The following is a 17,932-nucleotide window of genomic DNA, read 5'->3' on the forward strand; positions in this document are numbered from 1 at the left end:
ATAGATCATATAACACCATTTATTCTGAAATAAATATGCATATAATGTAAGACTAATATAATTTTTATTTATTAATTTGAAAACAATCAAAATTAACTAGAAAATTTCAACAAAAATACTCCTATATGAAATTTTTAGTAGTATCAAATTTTTAGTTAACTTCATAATATTTAATCACAAGCAATTATAACAACCGAATGAAGGCTAAATAGAATAGCTCTTATTTTTCCATCATGATGAATATTATTTTTATGTACTTCTTCTATTTAGCTGAATATTATATTAAATAATAATAAAAATAATAGTTTTAATCAATATTTATAGTGTCTGTGAATTAATAGTTTTAATTAAAAATATTTATTTATATTTAAAAATCAAAATTTAAAATTTAATTTTATAAAATTAAATCTAATATTGAAATAAAGAAACAAAGTGAAGGATGGCAAAAGAGAAAGAAGAATGATAATTTTGAAATAATATCAGATTTAGTACATCACTGAAATAATATAATATTTAAAATGTTAAAAGTGTAAAAAGACCAAATTGCCCAAATGCTCAAAAGGGTATTTTCGTATCAAGAATTAGCAAACGGGCCAAATTTGAGATAAATCCTTAGTCCAGGGATATCTGGGGATATTTTTAAAGTCCAGGGACTATGGGCGAGATAAACCCATAGTCCAAGAACCATTTTTGTAGTTCACAAAAGATATTGTTGGGTTGGGCATTGGGCTTGTTGTAGTCATAGATATTCTGGCTCTTCTGTTTGTTGGACAAAGGTTTTCACTATTGGGCTCAGACACAAAAGTTGTGGGATTGTCCACTGTTTCAGTTGGATGGCCCTCTCTCTCTAATTCCCGTCTTCGGTCCGTGGTCCGCTGCCGGCCCGCAAAGATTGTCGTTGGTGCTCTCTATACCCTTTCATTTCCCTCTAATAACCCTCATCTTCCCTCCATCATGATGATGATGATGATGATGATGATGGTTGTGTTAACGGTGGTTGTGGAGCTCTCTCTCCTCAAGGTTGCCTTGGCACCTTCTCTGCCATCGGAATTCGCTCCGGGGTTGGATGGTCCTTGTCCACCCTGACAAATTTACATATATGAAGCTTCTATCTGACTTTAATTTGGAATAATAGGAGCTCAATGGTAAAATTTACATGAGTAAAGATCCTTGGACCATTATTTCAAAAGTAGTGGTAATCCTAGTTCAATTCTAAAAATAATTGATTATTAACTTGAAACGTTCTAAATATTATAAACGATTAAGATTATAATCGCTTTATAAGAAGACTCAATGACGACAAGATACTGACTGCTTCGTCGGAATGTCAAAAATCCGTCGTACTTCCTAATCAATATTTTTGGATTTGCCAACACAAGGCTAGTTTAACTAATTTCACCAAAAACATAAATTTATTGTACTAGGCAGTGGCAGACCCACATTGGGGCATGGTTCCTTGGAACTCCCAGCCATTTGAAATATGCCTATATATTATATATTCATACAATAATCCTCAAATTGTGTATTGGTAAAGATCTGTGTTTGAATCCTACTTTATTTCAGTTGCTTATTTTTTATTATTTGTATTTCTTCCACCTAATTTGTGTTCTCTTTGGATCTTTTCAAAGCTAAATTAATACATTTATCTAGGAATTAAATCAATTTTCTAATTCTTAGAGCTAATTCATTAATTGGTAATTAGTTTATTTATGTTTTTTTCCTTACATTAGTAATTTTATGTAATTGTTATTTATTTTTGTAACTATTATTATTGTAAGATCACAAAGTAATGTTTTTATAATATAATTTTTTAACTCTATAATTATCCATATATATCATATAATATTAGTAAATTTAAAGTTATGTTTTTATTTTAAAATATATATACTTCAATTTTTTGATACTTGCATTAGTATATTATACAATACTCATATCTTTAATTTATACTATACTCGTTTTCAAATCATTTATCTCTCATTGTCCATTGATATCTCAGCTATATATTGTTCATATCATAATTGTAAATGCCGCGGTGGATATAGAAAATATGCAATAATTTTTAATAGTAGTTCGGACCTCCAAATATAAAATCATGTGTCCGCCATTAGTACTAGGTATAGGATTAGGGGACACTGTAATCTTTTGCTCTTAATTTATTACTACTACGTACCAAATGACAACATTCAAAATCTTACCTTCGGCTATTTGGACTAATCTTACCGAATATGTTTATCTAAAGTGAACTATCTTATTATATTTTGTCACCTAACAAATAACCAATTAAGAAGTTGAAGGATTGGAGTCCCAAATTCCAAGTATGTTTAAATTTTATTTTGGACACTCCGTTTTTTAAATTTAAACCTCTATATTTTAATTCATTTACGACAAATATCAATTGTGGCCTCTTCTTTCACATATACCCAACACCATCAAAAGTTGCACTGAAGAATTTAGCAGCCAATTATAATCCGTCGAGAATCAGCAATTACTGTTCGATTTGCTGATGGGAAATCACTGGGAAAATCTACCGTATAGTAATTAAATTTACCGACCCTGTATAATGGTAAATCATGATTCACTGACGGAACATTTCATAGTCTTCTCGGTTCTTCTCAACGCGCTTCGCTCTCGAGATCAATTTTACAAGAACAAAAAGTCAGACAATGGGACTGTTCACCTACACAGTCGCCGGCGCCGCCTTAATCCTCATCGGCGGATTGGAATCCCTCGCCTCCGCCGCCATTTCTCTCAAACAAATCTCCACCTCGGAGCCACCCCCGCCGAAAACTCATCGCCCTGCGCCTGCAACGGCCTCGTTTCTATCCACGGTAACGTTTCTGCTGATCTCAATCGTGTCGATCCTTTCAATCGTCAACTCTTTGATATCTCTCTCCGACGCCGCTACCTCCAAAGACAGCACGGGTGTGGTCTTACAGATGGAAGTGATCGCAATCGCTTTGCTTTTTCTGTTATATTCCGGTTTAGGCCTTTTGTCGAGCATCTTAGAGTCATTTCGATTTCCTCCGAAGTTACTCAATGTAATCTATATGTTCGCCTTTGGAGAGGAATTTCTGTTGTTCTACGCGCAAAACAAGGATCCGAGTGGGATTGAGAATCGCTACTATGACTTAATTTTAGTGCCTATTGCTGTGTGTCTGTTCTCTACCATACTTGAGCTGAAGGGATCGAAATCGAGTTATCCGAAATTGGGCCGAGGCGTTGGGTTAGTCTTACAGGGGATGTGGACTCTGCAAATGGGGGTTTCGTTTTACTCGAACTTGATTGCTAATGGGTGTGCTTTGCACGCTAGGAGTAGGGGGAATTTTACCATCAAGTGCAAAGGGCATCCCGAATATCATCGTGGGCGTGCCATTGCAACTCTGCAGTTTAACTGCCATTTGGCTCTTTTAATCACTACAGCTGCTGGGGTGTTCTCGTTGGTCTGTAAGACGTATAGCATTAATCGCGATTTTATGCGGTATATGCCCCTTGGAGTTGGAAATGGTGGGGATATGCAGCTAGATAATTCACAGTTCACTTTGGAATCGGATGACGAGGATGGTGAAAATGGGATTCAGGAAGTGAGGAGTGTTGAAATGCAGAAGTCTGCTCTGGTGGTTCCTGAGTCGACAGTTAATGGTTATGATTCTCATCCTTGATGTGAAATATGGAGAACTTTTGTTGGGTAAAGGGTTTCAGTTTCACTATTCTTTTACTAGGTAAGCAGTGTTGTATAACTTGGTTTTACCATACACCTGAATACTTGAGAATATATTGTTGTAGTAAATTTATATTTGTTGAATATTTTCTCTGTCATTCTGGAAATTTTATTTGGCATTCTCTTACCTACTGATTTGTCAATTTTAAAGTTTCCATAAAGAGTTACTCCTACTAGCTTTCTGTGTTAAATGTCTAAATGTGATGCCTTCGAAACATTAAGTTCTGCTTACTATTGGGAAGATTAACTGTTGTATCATAATTAGATCGTTCTATGGTAGAGTTATGCTGTACTAAGCTGAGAATCAAACTAGTTTTTGCAGTAGTCTTTATAAATCGTGGAATGGCAAAATATGCCTTAAGCAATTGATCATGCATTGCTTTTAACAAAACAATGGTGATCATGAATAGTGGGCATGGATTTTGTAATGTTATAAAGTCAAGTAGTTTATCATAATCCAAATACATTGCCTATATGTGATCTTTGATGCCAGCCTGTTTTATCATATACTGACATTTCCTTTATGATTTTACAATGCTTAAAACGTACTGTACTTATTTTATTTGAATGTACCCAGTTGAACTTTTGAGTTACTGATTTACTGCCCCTGAGGATGGCTGGCAAAGGTTTATCTAAGGGAAATCAATAATAGGAGTATATTTTTGTGACCAAGTAGATGTTCAAAATACCAAGCTGCTACTGGCAGATATGATTTTTGATTAGTTTTAAGCTCTATTGATCTTAATGTGTGGACAGAACTTTTGAGCAATTTGTTCTGTTTTTTCCCTGTCTGAAGTATGATTGCAAAATCATGCTTGATTCTCAGTGACATTTTTTTTTATTTTGGTAACATAGCCTCCCTAAGGGAATCATGTGCTGTTTCAGGTCTACACACTGACTTCTAAATTCTAACCTATATTGTCTAACCATGCTTTGGTAGCTTTACTCTGTTAGCAAATTTTGTAACAAAATCTGGGATGTTGTTCCTGTGGTCTTGTCATTCAAGCATCGTCTTTTTGCTGAGTTAATTCCCCTGGGTTGATGGATTCAAATTCAACATTATACAGTTTTTCCTTTCCGGTATTCCATCTCTTTTGTGGTATGCTTCTCCCAGTCACGAATACAATTAGGTGAAAGTTGAAACACGAGACTGCAGAGTGCAGATGCTGACTAGAGGAAGGTTTCCGTTTGATAGAGTTTTTAGGCACTATAGTAACTTGTTTTTAATTTCTTGAGTTGGTTGATTGCTCATTATCCTAACTAGGATTATGTTAGATTCGAGAATTTTCATGATCGCTAATTGCTCAAATGCTCAACTCTGGTAAGTATCTCCACTGACAGATCAGTATCAAACACATCATGCCATTGGAATGAGACACTATTTGCCTACAATTCACAGTTGACATGACCTAGCCATTGTTGATTGTGAAGGATTATAAATTAAGGCTGATTCATAACCTAGTCGTTGAATTACCCTTATTTTATCACCACCAATAGTCAACCAACGCTTGGTTTGTGTATTACTATGACCTTTATTTTATTACCATTCATAAACCTTTGTTTTTGTTCAATACATCTTTTAGTGCAATTTTCCGGTTTAATAGCTCCCTCTATTCATTTTTTTTATTCCGTCGGGTTCTTACTTGAAGGGCGTAATAATTTTTTAGCAAATTCCACATCAATACCTAGTCGTAAAATTGACCAAAAAGAAAAAAAAATGTTGGATACTATTACTCAGCCTACCAAATTAAAAATAAAGTTGACTAATGTTATTGTTTGTGATAAACTGATACTAATAGATAAGTTAACGGACTTATTCAGTTCGATAAATAAAATCCCAGTGAAAAAAAAGCCCAAGGATTTATTTAAAATAAAAAGAATAATAGCCATTTAAATAGTAAAATTTGATTAACTTATTAAAAATTCATAAGATTTTAGTATTATATTATGATGCTTCATTTTTTTTTCTTAATTGCAAATGGCTCACATGCTTACGGGGATAGAGTAGTTATAGTCGGTACTTCATGGTAGTACTCATCTCCATTCTCTAAAAAAACTTTTTAGAGTGAATTTTAATGTGATATATTAAAATAAATAAAGAAGAAAGGAATTGAGTATTAAACGATATTAAGATCCAAACTAAATAATTTTGTGGAATGGACTAAAATTAAAAAAAAAAATAGTACAGTAGTATTTTTTAGACTAAAGTCTCATTTTGGTCCTTAACGTATTGCGATTTTTTTATTTTGATCCAAAACATTATCTTTTGAATTATTCGGTCCCTCACATTTAGTCCGAAATGGACGGAACAATTAAAATGTAATGGTCGACGCATTTTAAATCGATTTTGACCGGATTAAGAGTTATAATTATGTTTTTATTAATATCTAATATCTAATTAACCTAAAACTAAAAAAATTGAAATATACAATAATTTAACAAAAACAGCAAGAAAAACAATGATGGATTTTCAATGTCTTATAGATAATTCCTCGAAGATACTATAATTTAATCACCAAAAAGATACACTTCACCCCCATGAACTCAGGCGTAACTATCCTTCACTGAGTGCACAACTCGTAGACCCCCAAATCCAGCCTATAAGCCCCTAAACACACCTCCTTACCCGAGAGCACAATAACGAGACTCTCATTTAGTTCAAGCTACATTCACTGAGTGAACCCGACCTCTTATAGTGAGTGAACCTGACCTCTTGTAGTGAAATGCTTTCTTTCAATCTCTGCCGCTTCCTTTAGCTTAAGATTAAATTTTTATGTGATTCACAATAGAGAAAGGGGATATCCTTCCTAATCTGTGTTCTCATATGATGAAATTTTATCCATCCTTTTCTAATGGGTATTTTATCAAACACTTGGTGTGCAACCAAGTTTATACTACTTCTACTTCTACTTCATTTTGGAGTGCAATTCATACCATTCTGGAGTGCAATTGATATACAACAAACACCACAGCAAAGAAACAAAATTTGATTCAGAATTCCAGATTTGATTCACCATTGGAAACGAAATTTCATTACTTGAACCCTAATATACAAACAAGCACCACAACAAAGAAACAAAATCCATACATCACAACACTACGTAATTTCTCTATTGCCCTACTATTCTCTTCGATTGATGACAAAATCAAACTAAAACTCTCATATTCGGTCTCCGACAACGGCATTGCAGATGTCACGGCGTCGTCTTCGTCGATTGGCTCACACCACTTGAAAAAACGACAATCTTTTCTCTAAAAAACAAAGTATAGCTTCCCCCTTGTTGGTTTTCCATGGGTGTTGACGATTCAAAGTGAAGCCCGATTCTTGCAATGGCAAAATTCGTACCGGAATCGGAGGTCACGTCCACCGCCACTCTCGCTGGTCTCTCTGCTGTAGTTCGAACGGTCCATGATTGGCGAGTTGGGGTTACTTGAGGTTCTACCAAGAACTAGGGTTTCTCATCCTAAACCGATGAAGAAGATGAATAGAGAAAAAGAATTAAAATTCGTTTTATAAATGACAAGCAATTTATTTTATTAGAAATAATTTTGAAAAAAATTTGAATTTATTTGAAAAAGAATAAAAATTCGAATTTTTATGACTCTTAATCCGGTCAAAATCGATTTAAAATGCGTTGACCGTTACATTTTAACTGTTCCGTCCATTTCGGATTAAATGTGATCCGATTTCAAATGTAAGGGACCGAATAATTCAAAAGATAATATTTTGGATCAAAATAAAAAAATCGCAATATGTTACTGTAACGACCCGCTAAATCGTTACCTACACGAAAGAATAAACCACGTATCAAATACACTTTCGACAACAAATCGAGACGAAAAGTTGGATAAGAACAGCGTCACATCAGACACGTTTTCCAATTGGATAAGAATCATGTCACATCAGGCACGTTTTCCAATTAGATAAGAATCGCGTCACATCAAGCACGTTTTTCAACGCCACATTAATTACGCGTCACATCGAAACGAAAAGACGTGAATTTTTGTCTTTTATGATAATTTTTTTCTATAAATAGCACCTCCTTTCATTTCATTTCTTTGACGTCAATTTAGAAATCCGAGAGAGAGAAAACGAGAGAAGGAAAACCGAGAGTTAGAAGAGAGAGAGAGCGCCGCCGGAGGCGGCGACGGTGGACGGCGGCGCTGCGGACCGCGACTGCGGATTCGTGGCAGCGGCGGCAGCGGTGAAGGGAGAGGGACGAATCGTGTCAACGTTTGTTCTACCGTTCGTTTTTCTTGATTCAAGAAGGTATAACTAAGATTTTCTTCTCATCTCCTTCATTGAAACTTTATTCTTGAATCCTACATGCATATAGAGGGTGTAGGAATCATAGATCGCAAAGTTAATCGGTGGGAAAGTGAGTTTGCTTGAGAACTTTGATAGTTATGCGATTGTTGATTAAGTTGTGTGAAGTTTGATTTGAATCCTTGGTAAATGATCTAAGTTTATGTGCAAACATGTTAAGAGAGTCTTATCAAGCATGATTGTGTGTTATAAGCATGAGAAAATTTTGTTTGGATGATTGGGGAAGAAACTCAAATTTCGAAATTTTGAGTATGAAATTTGTGGTGTTCGGACATTGGATTCCGACGTGTATTTGACTGACCAAACGGTCGAATTTTGATACGAAAATTTTACTGAGTAAATTTCAAGGTGATTTCTGTGTCTCGTATAAATTTCAGCCCTTTTTGTCGAAAAATGAATTTTTGAAAAATGTTTGAAGTCGACTGCGCAATTCTGCCAGTAACGTGTGCTCTCGGCCAGAATGTTTCGAAATCTGTTTGACCGACCAAATGACCTCCGTTTGATGTGATTCTTGAACTAGATGAAAATTTTAAGTGTCTTCTGAGTCTTGTGAAAATTTCAGCCTTATGGGACATCGTATGAATTTACGGTGAATTTTTCAAATGAACTGCGCAGTGCTGCTAGAATTTTATGTTCCGATCAGAGAGTTGCATAAATGTTTTGACTGACCAAATGATATGATTCGGTGTGAAATTTTAACTGGGTGAACTTGAATTTTTCTAATGTGTCGTGACCAAATTTTAGCGTCATATGAGGAAGGATGAATTTTTGGTGAATTTTTGAAGTGACTGTGCAATTCTGCCAGAAAATGTTTTCTCGACCAGTAGGTTACGTTTCCAAATTGACCGACCAAAAGGGGGTATTTTGATATGAAATTTAAACTGGAAGTTATTTGATGAGTCTACTGCATTTTGGTAAAGTTTTAGCCCCAACGGAAGTCGGGTGAATTTTTAATGATTTTTACAAAATGGTTGCGCAGTTCTACCAAATTTTTATCTTTACAAGATGACTATATTGTTATGTTATAAGTGATATACATGATTTATATATGGGTAAGAGAATGATAAAAGGAACGATAGGACATGCATGATAATATAAGTTTACGAAAGGCTGATCTGTTTTGTCGTTGGCAAGGGTGATTGAGTATACGTGAGCTCGAGGAACGAGGGTTGCCTTAAATGGATATTGAATGGTTTAAGCAAACGAGGTGGACTTTCTTTTACTAAACTCTTTTACGCTTTCAAAAGTATGATTATGGTGTAATAAGGGTGGTTTAAAGTGTTATGTCATGCCATGTTTGTTTTGATGATGAGATTATGCCTGATGCCTAGTTTGTGAGTGCGCTCCATTAGGCTATAGGGCTATGAATGAAACGAATTCGGGTCTGAGTAGGGCCGCAAACCCTATCAGGCTAGTGTACACAGATGGGATCGTGAGCCGTCCTTGCTAGTCGGCCGGTCTCGTGGGCGAATGTGTGGCCACACTTTCGTCGCACTATGGAAAGAGAATGTGATTGAATGATTGATGAGAAAGTGGGGAGATTGATTGTCTGGCCAGACTTTGAAATATTTTTGTGTTCTCGTGATATTTCTTAACTTCATAAAACTCGAGATCACTGGTATGGATGACATAACTGTTTTTATGAAAATGTTTTCGGCATGAGCCCATTGAGTACAACAAGTACTCAGCCCTGCATGTGTTTTCCCTATGTGCAGGTTGAGCGGGATGTTGCGGTGGATGTTGAGTCGGCTTAGGGAATATGGATGCGTTGTGTCTTCATACACAGGCGTCATCCTTGACTCTCTTTGAAACCTTAATTCCGCTGCTATATATATTTTGAACTAAAATTCTTTTAAGCTAATTGAGTCTTTCTTATGAACTGAAATCCTTAAATGTTATTCTTAAATGTTTGTCCCTTGGTCACGATCGCCTCGTTTGTAACACCCCTAGCATGGGTGGTAGTGACAGAGTGGTATCAGAGCTTCGTTCTTTTGCTCTGGTCCGAGAGTCTTCTTTCACCTTAAGTCTAGAATAGTAAACCTTAAACTGGAAGTGTCACGAAGGCTCAACATCCAAAGCATCACGCTCAACCAAAGAAAGTGAGGTATGTTTTAAGTTGTTGAAAGAATGTGAGATCGATGTATGAAATTGATGATGATATGATGAGGATGTTTTGGCAAGTGTACGCATGTGAATGAATGTTATACGTGAAGATGAATTTTGATGATATGATTATGTGGAATATGAGTACGATTGACATGAAAATGTAAGCACGTGTTATATATGTGAAGTATGCGCATGATTGACAAGATGATCTAAGCACGTGTGGTATGTTGATCATGATATTGTTATGATGTGATTATATGGAGCATGAGCAAAACTAGTATGATGACTAAGTATGTTTTATATGTGTGAAAGTACTACGACGTGAGCATGTGAACATAGGATGATGGAGTGTTTTACATGAAGGACGAAAGTTGATGAGTTGTTTTGAGAATGTTAAAAAAAAATTTTAGAAAATAAATGAGTAATTTAAGAATGTTGTTTCAAACATATATGTGAAGTGCATGAGTGTTTTGTTTGGAATACAAATGTGTTATGATGTTTTGTAACATTAATGGCTCGTTGTTCTAGTGGAGTTTGATTGAGAAAAAATGTTTATGTTGTGGAAGGTTGTTGAAAAAAAAAACTTTAAATGAAAACATGTTAGTTCTTTCTTTTGGGAAAAATTAATTGATCAATGGAAAATATTAAGTTTAAAAAAAAAAAAACCTTTTCAATTGGAAAATTTAGCCATGGAAGTGTGATGTTATATATGTTATGGGGTGCGAAGTATGAAGCGTTATTCTATGGAGTGTTTTATACGAGTGATGAAAGTTGATGTGAAAGTATGTTTTGAGTTTTGAGTCAAAAAAAAACTTTTACTCTAAAGTTGAAATTGAAATGTGAAAATTTAGAGGAAAGTGTGAGAGTCTGAAGAAAATTTTATTTCAAAAGTTTTGAATGATAATGTGAAGTGTGAAAGTGTTTTGCTTTGATATGTGAAAATGTTGTGTGTTATAGTACTTGTTGTGATATTTTGTTCTCTACGAGATGATGAAATGTGTCGTGAACTTAGAGTGCCGAAGATGTAGACTAGTTGACCACGCGGACCGTAGTTCTAAATTGAAAACTCACCTATTGCTTTCCCGAGCGATGCAAACGAACGAGAATGGAAAGTGGGGAGAAATTTCTAAATTATCGAGATAGAGGATGGAGACCGGTGGACCATGAAACTTTTTCTATTTCTTGGAATGACGCTATGAACTTTGTATGCGAACATAGAGTGCCTAAGAAGTATGTTATATTAAATGATATCGAATTTAGTTTTTGACAACTGCAATATCACTTTTCCGAGTGATAGGACAAATGGAAAAATGTGGTGTGAACTCGAACTTTATCGAATGATTACAAATTCAGAATTTTTTTTTCTGAATGACGAGAACAAGAAGAATGCGAAAAGACGTAGCATATGATAAAGAGTTTAAGAAAAGAAGAAGTGCAAATTGAAGAGATGTTCCAAACGAGAAAATGTTCGAGGCAAGAAGAGATGCGAAATGATGTAATCCTACAACGGATGTAGAGATCATACTTGCGATCTAGTAGATAAATCTGATCTTCGGTCAAAAGTGGCGATGCGGCGAAAACGACCGTTATATCATGTTGAGAGCGCGAGTATAACTACAACGTTTTAAGAAAATGACGATTATCACGTGCAAGGAATATATGAAGATATGGCTTTCGACTACTGTTATTAGTTGTAACGACACGATGAATCTCAACTTGGAATCCGCAGTTTCGTAGAACGATGTTACCATGTTCGGCCTCAGAAAGATGAACGAGAGAGTGTGACCCTCGTGGCTAGAATGAATGATTTTAATCAGCAGTACTTACTTGGATTATAAGAAATTCTTTTTGGAATCTTTCAATTAACGGTGAGCCCTTGTCTATTTACGACCTTGTTTGACTCACAATTCGCAATTATTGCACGTTATTTCTTTTCCTATATCGAATCATGACTCACTTTCAGTTCTTGAAAATTTGTGTTTGCCTTCGTCATTTTTGGACATCTTGATTAGTAGTCTTCTTTGATTCATCTTTCGTAAGGACAATATTTTGAATTTATGAACTTCCGCCTTTGAACTTCATTTCTAAAAGTTGTTTGCAGTTATGACCTTCAGTACGATCCCATTCCCAAACATGTTTCTTCAAAGGATGGAATATTCTTCTTGGAACTTTTGTACACCTTTTTATTTCGTAACTATGCATGCGGCAAGTTCTTCCTTGCAGAAGTGAAATTTTTCGCTCAGTTTCACTACACATATTGTTTCATGCTCAATGATTTTCTTTCTGTAACACCAAGTTAAGACTATTGTGTCTCTTTTTCCTTAATGTGGTTGATTTAGCCGATCTTCCTAAAAAAAAAAGTTCACTTCACGTTGGTTGCAACCCTGTGAATCCATTGATGTGACATCATTATTCAGTAACATGATGTCGTCGAACCATGATCAGTGCTACCTCATGAAATTGTCTATGCTGCTAAATCCTTACACGATTGACCATCTCATGTCATGACATGTTTGAACCATCATTCATTGATGCCAAAATTTTGCAAATTTAATTTGACAATTGAAATATCTTAATTGGCAGCCTACTATGGAATTTGAGACCTGATTCAGTTTCATCCTGTTTTCAAGGCCTATCTCATATTCTTTCGAGCTCTCGTCAGAAGTAAAGTCTCAATCTTTATGAGTTTATTTGAAACCTTAATTTCCAGAATGAACATGATCAAGATCAATGAAACTTAGACCCTGCCATATTTTTTTTTTCGAACCAATTTCTGCAAGTTGGTGATGAGATCTAAAAGAGTCAAACTAGAAGTGTTGTTCTTGTTTCTTGATTAATTCTGCAACCTTTCTGATTAAGACACCTTCAGCAGTGTTGCTACAATTTTGAATTCATTTCATATCCAAGTAAGACTGCTTGATCCATTTTCGAGTTCTTGATACTAGACTTGGAGAAAAGGGTGAGGTTGAGCTTTTCGAATGCACACGGGGAAATAAGTTTCTATACTCAGACATGCGTAAAAGTGATGCACCAGCTAGAGGTAAATTTCTTTTCAAACCCCTGGCGACGAGCCGACTTTTTTTTTTTTTTTTGTAAGGGATTTCTTTAAATCGACGAACCTCTATAATCTCCGCATTGCGAGCAACCATGATGATAAGGAAAGGGCGTCCGGCGTATCTTGTGTACTTGAACGGAGAGGAAAGGAAGGAATTGAGAGTGGAAGAAGTGTCAGTAGTACGAGATTTTCTCGACGTGTTTTCCCGAAGCTTTGCCTGGACCGCCACTCAACAAACAATTAGAGTTCACTTTTGTTTTGGAACCAGGGTCTGCGCCAGTATCGAAGGCGCCATACCGAATGGCCCCTAAAGAGTTGGCAGAGTTGAAGATTCAGTTGCAAGAATTGTTAGACTTGGGTTTTATCCGACCTAGTGTGACACCGTGGGGAGCGACGGTGTTGTTCGTAAAGAAAAAAAGGATGGAACGATGAGAATGTGCATCGACTATCGTGAGCTCAACAAGATGACCTTGAAGAATAAGTACCCACTGCCGAGGATTTATGATTTGTTTGACCAACTTCGAGGAGCGGGCATATTTTCAAAAATGGACTTGAGGTCGGGATATCATCAACTAAAGGTCCGACGAGAGGATGTACTTAAGACTGCTTTTCGCACTCGTTATGGCCATTATGAATTCGTCGTGATGCCATTTGGGCTGACCAACGCCCCGGTCGTCTTCATGGACTTGATGAACCGAGTTTTCCACGAGTACCTTGACAAGTTCGTGTTAGTCTTCATCGACAATGTTTTAGTATACTCGAAGAATGAGGAGGAACATGGAGGGCATCTGCAAACTGTGTTGGAAACGTTACGAAGGGAGAAACTTTATGCCAAGTTTAGTAAGTGTGAATTTTAGTTGACTCGAGTGAACTTTCTTGGTCATATCTGACGGCAAATGGGATTCAAGTAGACCCCGCAAAGGTTGAGACTGTGCAAAATTGGAAATCGCAGAAAACGCCGAGTGAAATCCGCAGTTTCTTGGGATTGGCGGGATACTACCGATGCTTCATCGAGGGATTCTCTAAAATCGCGAGACCAATGACACAATTGTTGAAGAAAGGAAACAAAGTGGTTTGGACGCCGGAATGCGAGGCGAGTTTCCAACTGTTGAAAGAAAAGTTGACCACAACACCTGTTCTAACGGTGTCGGCAGCCAACAAGGACTTCGCCGTCTCTACTGATACAAAAAAAAAACTAGGACTTGGATGCGTGTTGATGCAAGATGGGAAAGTGATAGCATATGCTTCCCGACAGTTGAGATCGAATGAGCTGAATTTTCCGACCCATGATTTGGAACTAGCAGCAGTAGTGTACGCACTGAGAATTTGGAGACACCATCTCTATGAAGTGAGATGCGAGATATATACGGATCATAAGAGTCTCAAGTACTTCGAGCAAAAGGAGCTAAATATGCGACAACGACATGGGTTAGAAGTCGTGAAAGACTATGACTGTGGTATTCACTATCATCCGGGCAAGGCGAACGTAGTGGCAAATGCTTTGAGTAAGAAGGACCAGCCTCAATTGGCTTTGTTGCTAACTCAGGAGGAAGCATTTATCCGTGAGTTCGATAAGATGCAGTTGGAAATAGTAAAAGCGTCCGAGACAGTAGGAGAAAGAATAGCGACGCTAGTGATTGAGTCAGATTTGAGAACCAAGCTCATAGAAGCCCAACGACGTGATGAGAAGTTGGAAGAATTACGTGTGAAGGTGAGAACCGAGAAACATGACCATTTTTGTGAAGAGGCGAACAATGCTTTGACGTTCGATGGACGATTATGTGTGCCGAAAGACGAGGCACTGAAAGATGAGATTTTGAGTGAAGCATATGACACACCTTACACTGCTCACCCTGGAAGTACGAAGATGTATCGAGATTTGAAGCAACGTTTTTGGTGGAATGGGATGAAAGGAGACGTAGCGTCACATGTGGAACGATGTCTAGCATGCCAACAAGTGCATGCCTTACACCAGCGGCCATATGGGAAGTTGCAACCACTCGAAATTCCCGAATGGAAGTGGGAGCATATAGCCATGGACTTCGTGATGAGTTTGCCAAAGTCACAAAAGGGCAACACTGCGATTTGGGTGATTATCGATCGACTGACTAAAAGCGCGCACTTCTTACCGATTAACGATTTCCTATGGATCGGACAAATTAGCTAAGATCTACGTGAGTGAGATTGTACGTTTGCATGGAGTGCCAAAGACTTTTGTGTCCGACCGCGATACGAAGTTCACATCAAAGTTTTGGATGAGTTTGCAATGGGAATTGGGCACACAACAAAACTTCAGCACTGCTTATCAACTGCAATCGGACGGACAGTCAGAGAGGACGATTCAAACGCTTGAGGATATACTACGAGCAGTTGTCTTAGATCGAGGGGAAAGTTGGGAAACTGTTCTACCGTTGGTTGAATTCTCCTACAACAATAGCTACCAAGCGACGATCGATATGGCTCCGTATGAAGCTTTATACGGCAGGAAGTGTCAATCCCCACTATATATGGATGAAGTTGGCGAGAGGAAGATGTTAAGGCCCAACGCTATAAAGGAAATGACCGAAATTGTGCATCAAATCCGCGCAAGGATCAAGGAAGCTCAAGATAGGCAGAAGTCGTATGCTGACGTGCGTCGAACGGAAATCAAATTCGACGTTGGTGACAAAGTGTTCTTGAAAGTATCCCCGACGAAAGAAGTTGTGAGGTTTGGAATGAAGGGCAAGTTGAAATCGCGCTTTGTAGGACCGTACGAGTTTATCGATGAAGTAGGTCCTGTAGCGTATCGTTTGACGTTACCTCCCAGTTTGGGAATGTGCACAACATGTTCCAAGTGTCGCAGTTGCGCAAGTACGTGTTTGACCCTAAGCATGTGATTCGTCAAGAAGAAGTGATCCTAAACCCCGACATGAGCTACGAGGAAAGGCCAGAGGCAATCCTAGATCGGAAGATTCAAGAGTTGCGAAACAAGTCGATAGCATTCGTGAAAGTGTTGGAAACACCATGGTTCCAAGGAAGCCACGTGGGAGTTAGAAGATGGAATTAAAGAAAAGTACCCCGAGTTGTTTATGTAAGACGATCAAATTTCGGGACGAAATTTCTGTTAAGTTGGGTAGAATGTAACGACCCGCTAAATCGTTACCTACACGAAAGAATAAACCACGTATCAAATACACTTTCGACAACAAATCGAGACGAAAAGTTGGATAAGAACCGCGTCACATCAGACACGTTTTCCAATTGGATAAGAATCATGTCACATCAGGCACGTTTTCCAATTAGATAAGAATCGCGTCACATCAGGCACGTTTTTCAACGCCACATTAATTACGCGTCACATCGAAACGAAAAGACGTGAATTTTTGTCTTTTATGATAATTTTTTTCTATAAATAGCACCTCCTTTCATTTCATTTCTTTGACGTCAATTTAGAAATCCGAGAGAGAGAAAACGAGAGAAGGAAAACCGAGAGTTAGAAGAGAGAGAGAGCGCCGCCGGAGGCGGCGACGGTGGACGGCGGCGCTGCGGACCGCGACTGCGGATTCGTGGCAGCGGCGGCAGCGGTGAAGGGAGAGGGACGAATCGTGTCAACGTTTGTTCTACCGTTCGTTTTTCTTGATTCAAGAAGGTATAACTAAGATTTTCTTCTCATCTCCTTCATTGAAACTTTATTCTTGAATCCTACATGCATATAGAGGGTGTAGGAATCATAGATCGCAAAGTTAATCGGTGGGAAAGTGAGTTTGCTTGAGAACTTTGATAGTTATGCGATTGTTGATTAAGTTGTGTGAAGTTTGATTTGAATCCTTGGTAAATGATCTAAGTTTATGTGCAAACATGTTAAGAGAGTCTTATCAAGCATGATTGTGTGTTATAAGCATGAGAAAATTTTGTTTGGATGATTGGGGAAGAAACTCAAATTTCGAAATTTTGAGTATGAAATTTGTGGTGTTCGGACATTGGATTCCGACGTGTATTTGACTGACCAAACGGTCGAATTTTGATACGAAAATTTTACTGAGTAAATTTCAAGGTGATTTCTGTGTCTCGTATAAATTTCAGCCCTTTTTGTCGAAAAATGAATTTTTGAAAAATGTTTGAAGTCGACTGCGCAATTCTGCCAGTAACATGTGCTCTCGGCCAGAATGTTTCGAAATCTGTTTGACCGACCAAATGACCTCCGTTTGATGTGATTCTTGAACTAGATGAAAATTTTAAGTGTCTTATGAGTCTTGTGAAAATTTCAGCCTTATTGGACATCGTATGAATTTACGGTGAATTTTTCAAATGAACTGCGCAGTGCTGCTAGAATTTTATGTTCCGATCAGAGAGTTGCATAAATGTTTTGACTGACCAAATGATATGATTCGGTGTGAAATTTTAACTGGGTGAACTTGAATGTGTCTAATGTGTCGTGACCAAATTTTAGCGTCATATGAGGAAGGATGAATTTTTGGTGAATTTTTGAAGTGACTATGCAATTCTGCCAGAAAATGTTTTCTCGACCAGTAGGTTACGTTTCCGAATTGACCAACCAAAAGGGGGTATTTTGATATGAAATTTAAACTGGAAGTTATTTGATGAGTCTACTGCATTTTGGTAAAGTTTTAGCCCCAACGGAAGTCGGGTGAATTTTTAATGATTTTTACAAAATGGTTGCGCAGTTCTACTAAATTTTTATCTTTACAAGATGACTATATTGTTATGTTATAAGTGATATACATGA

The 17,932-nt window shown here is 37.2% G+C and overlaps 1 protein-coding gene across 1 annotated transcript; it reads left to right on the forward strand.

Moving 5' to 3' along the window:
* The first annotated feature begins 2,431 nt into the window (after nt 1-2,431).
* LOC121748687 lies at nt 2,432-3,845 on the forward strand. The gene has a single exon (XM_042143175.1). It carries the CDS (start codon nt 2,664-2,666, stop codon nt 3,657-3,659), a length of 996 nt encoding a protein of 331 aa, XP_041999109.1. The 5' UTR covers nt 2,432-2,663; the 3' UTR covers nt 3,660-3,845.
* The last annotated feature ends 14,087 nt before the right edge of the window (nt 3,846-17,932 follow it).

Source organism: Salvia splendens, chromosome 9 (assembly GCF_004379255.2).
Source record: "Salvia splendens isolate huo1 chromosome 9, SspV2, whole genome shotgun sequence".
NCBI lineage: Eukaryota > Viridiplantae > Streptophyta > Magnoliopsida > Lamiales > Lamiaceae > Salvia > Salvia splendens.

What these genes read in the sequence shown, in the direction of transcription:
- LOC121748687 (XM_042143175.1), top strand. Translation starts at nt 2,664, where the DNA reads ATGGGACTGTTCACCTACACAGTCGCCGGCGCCGCCTTAATCCTCATC.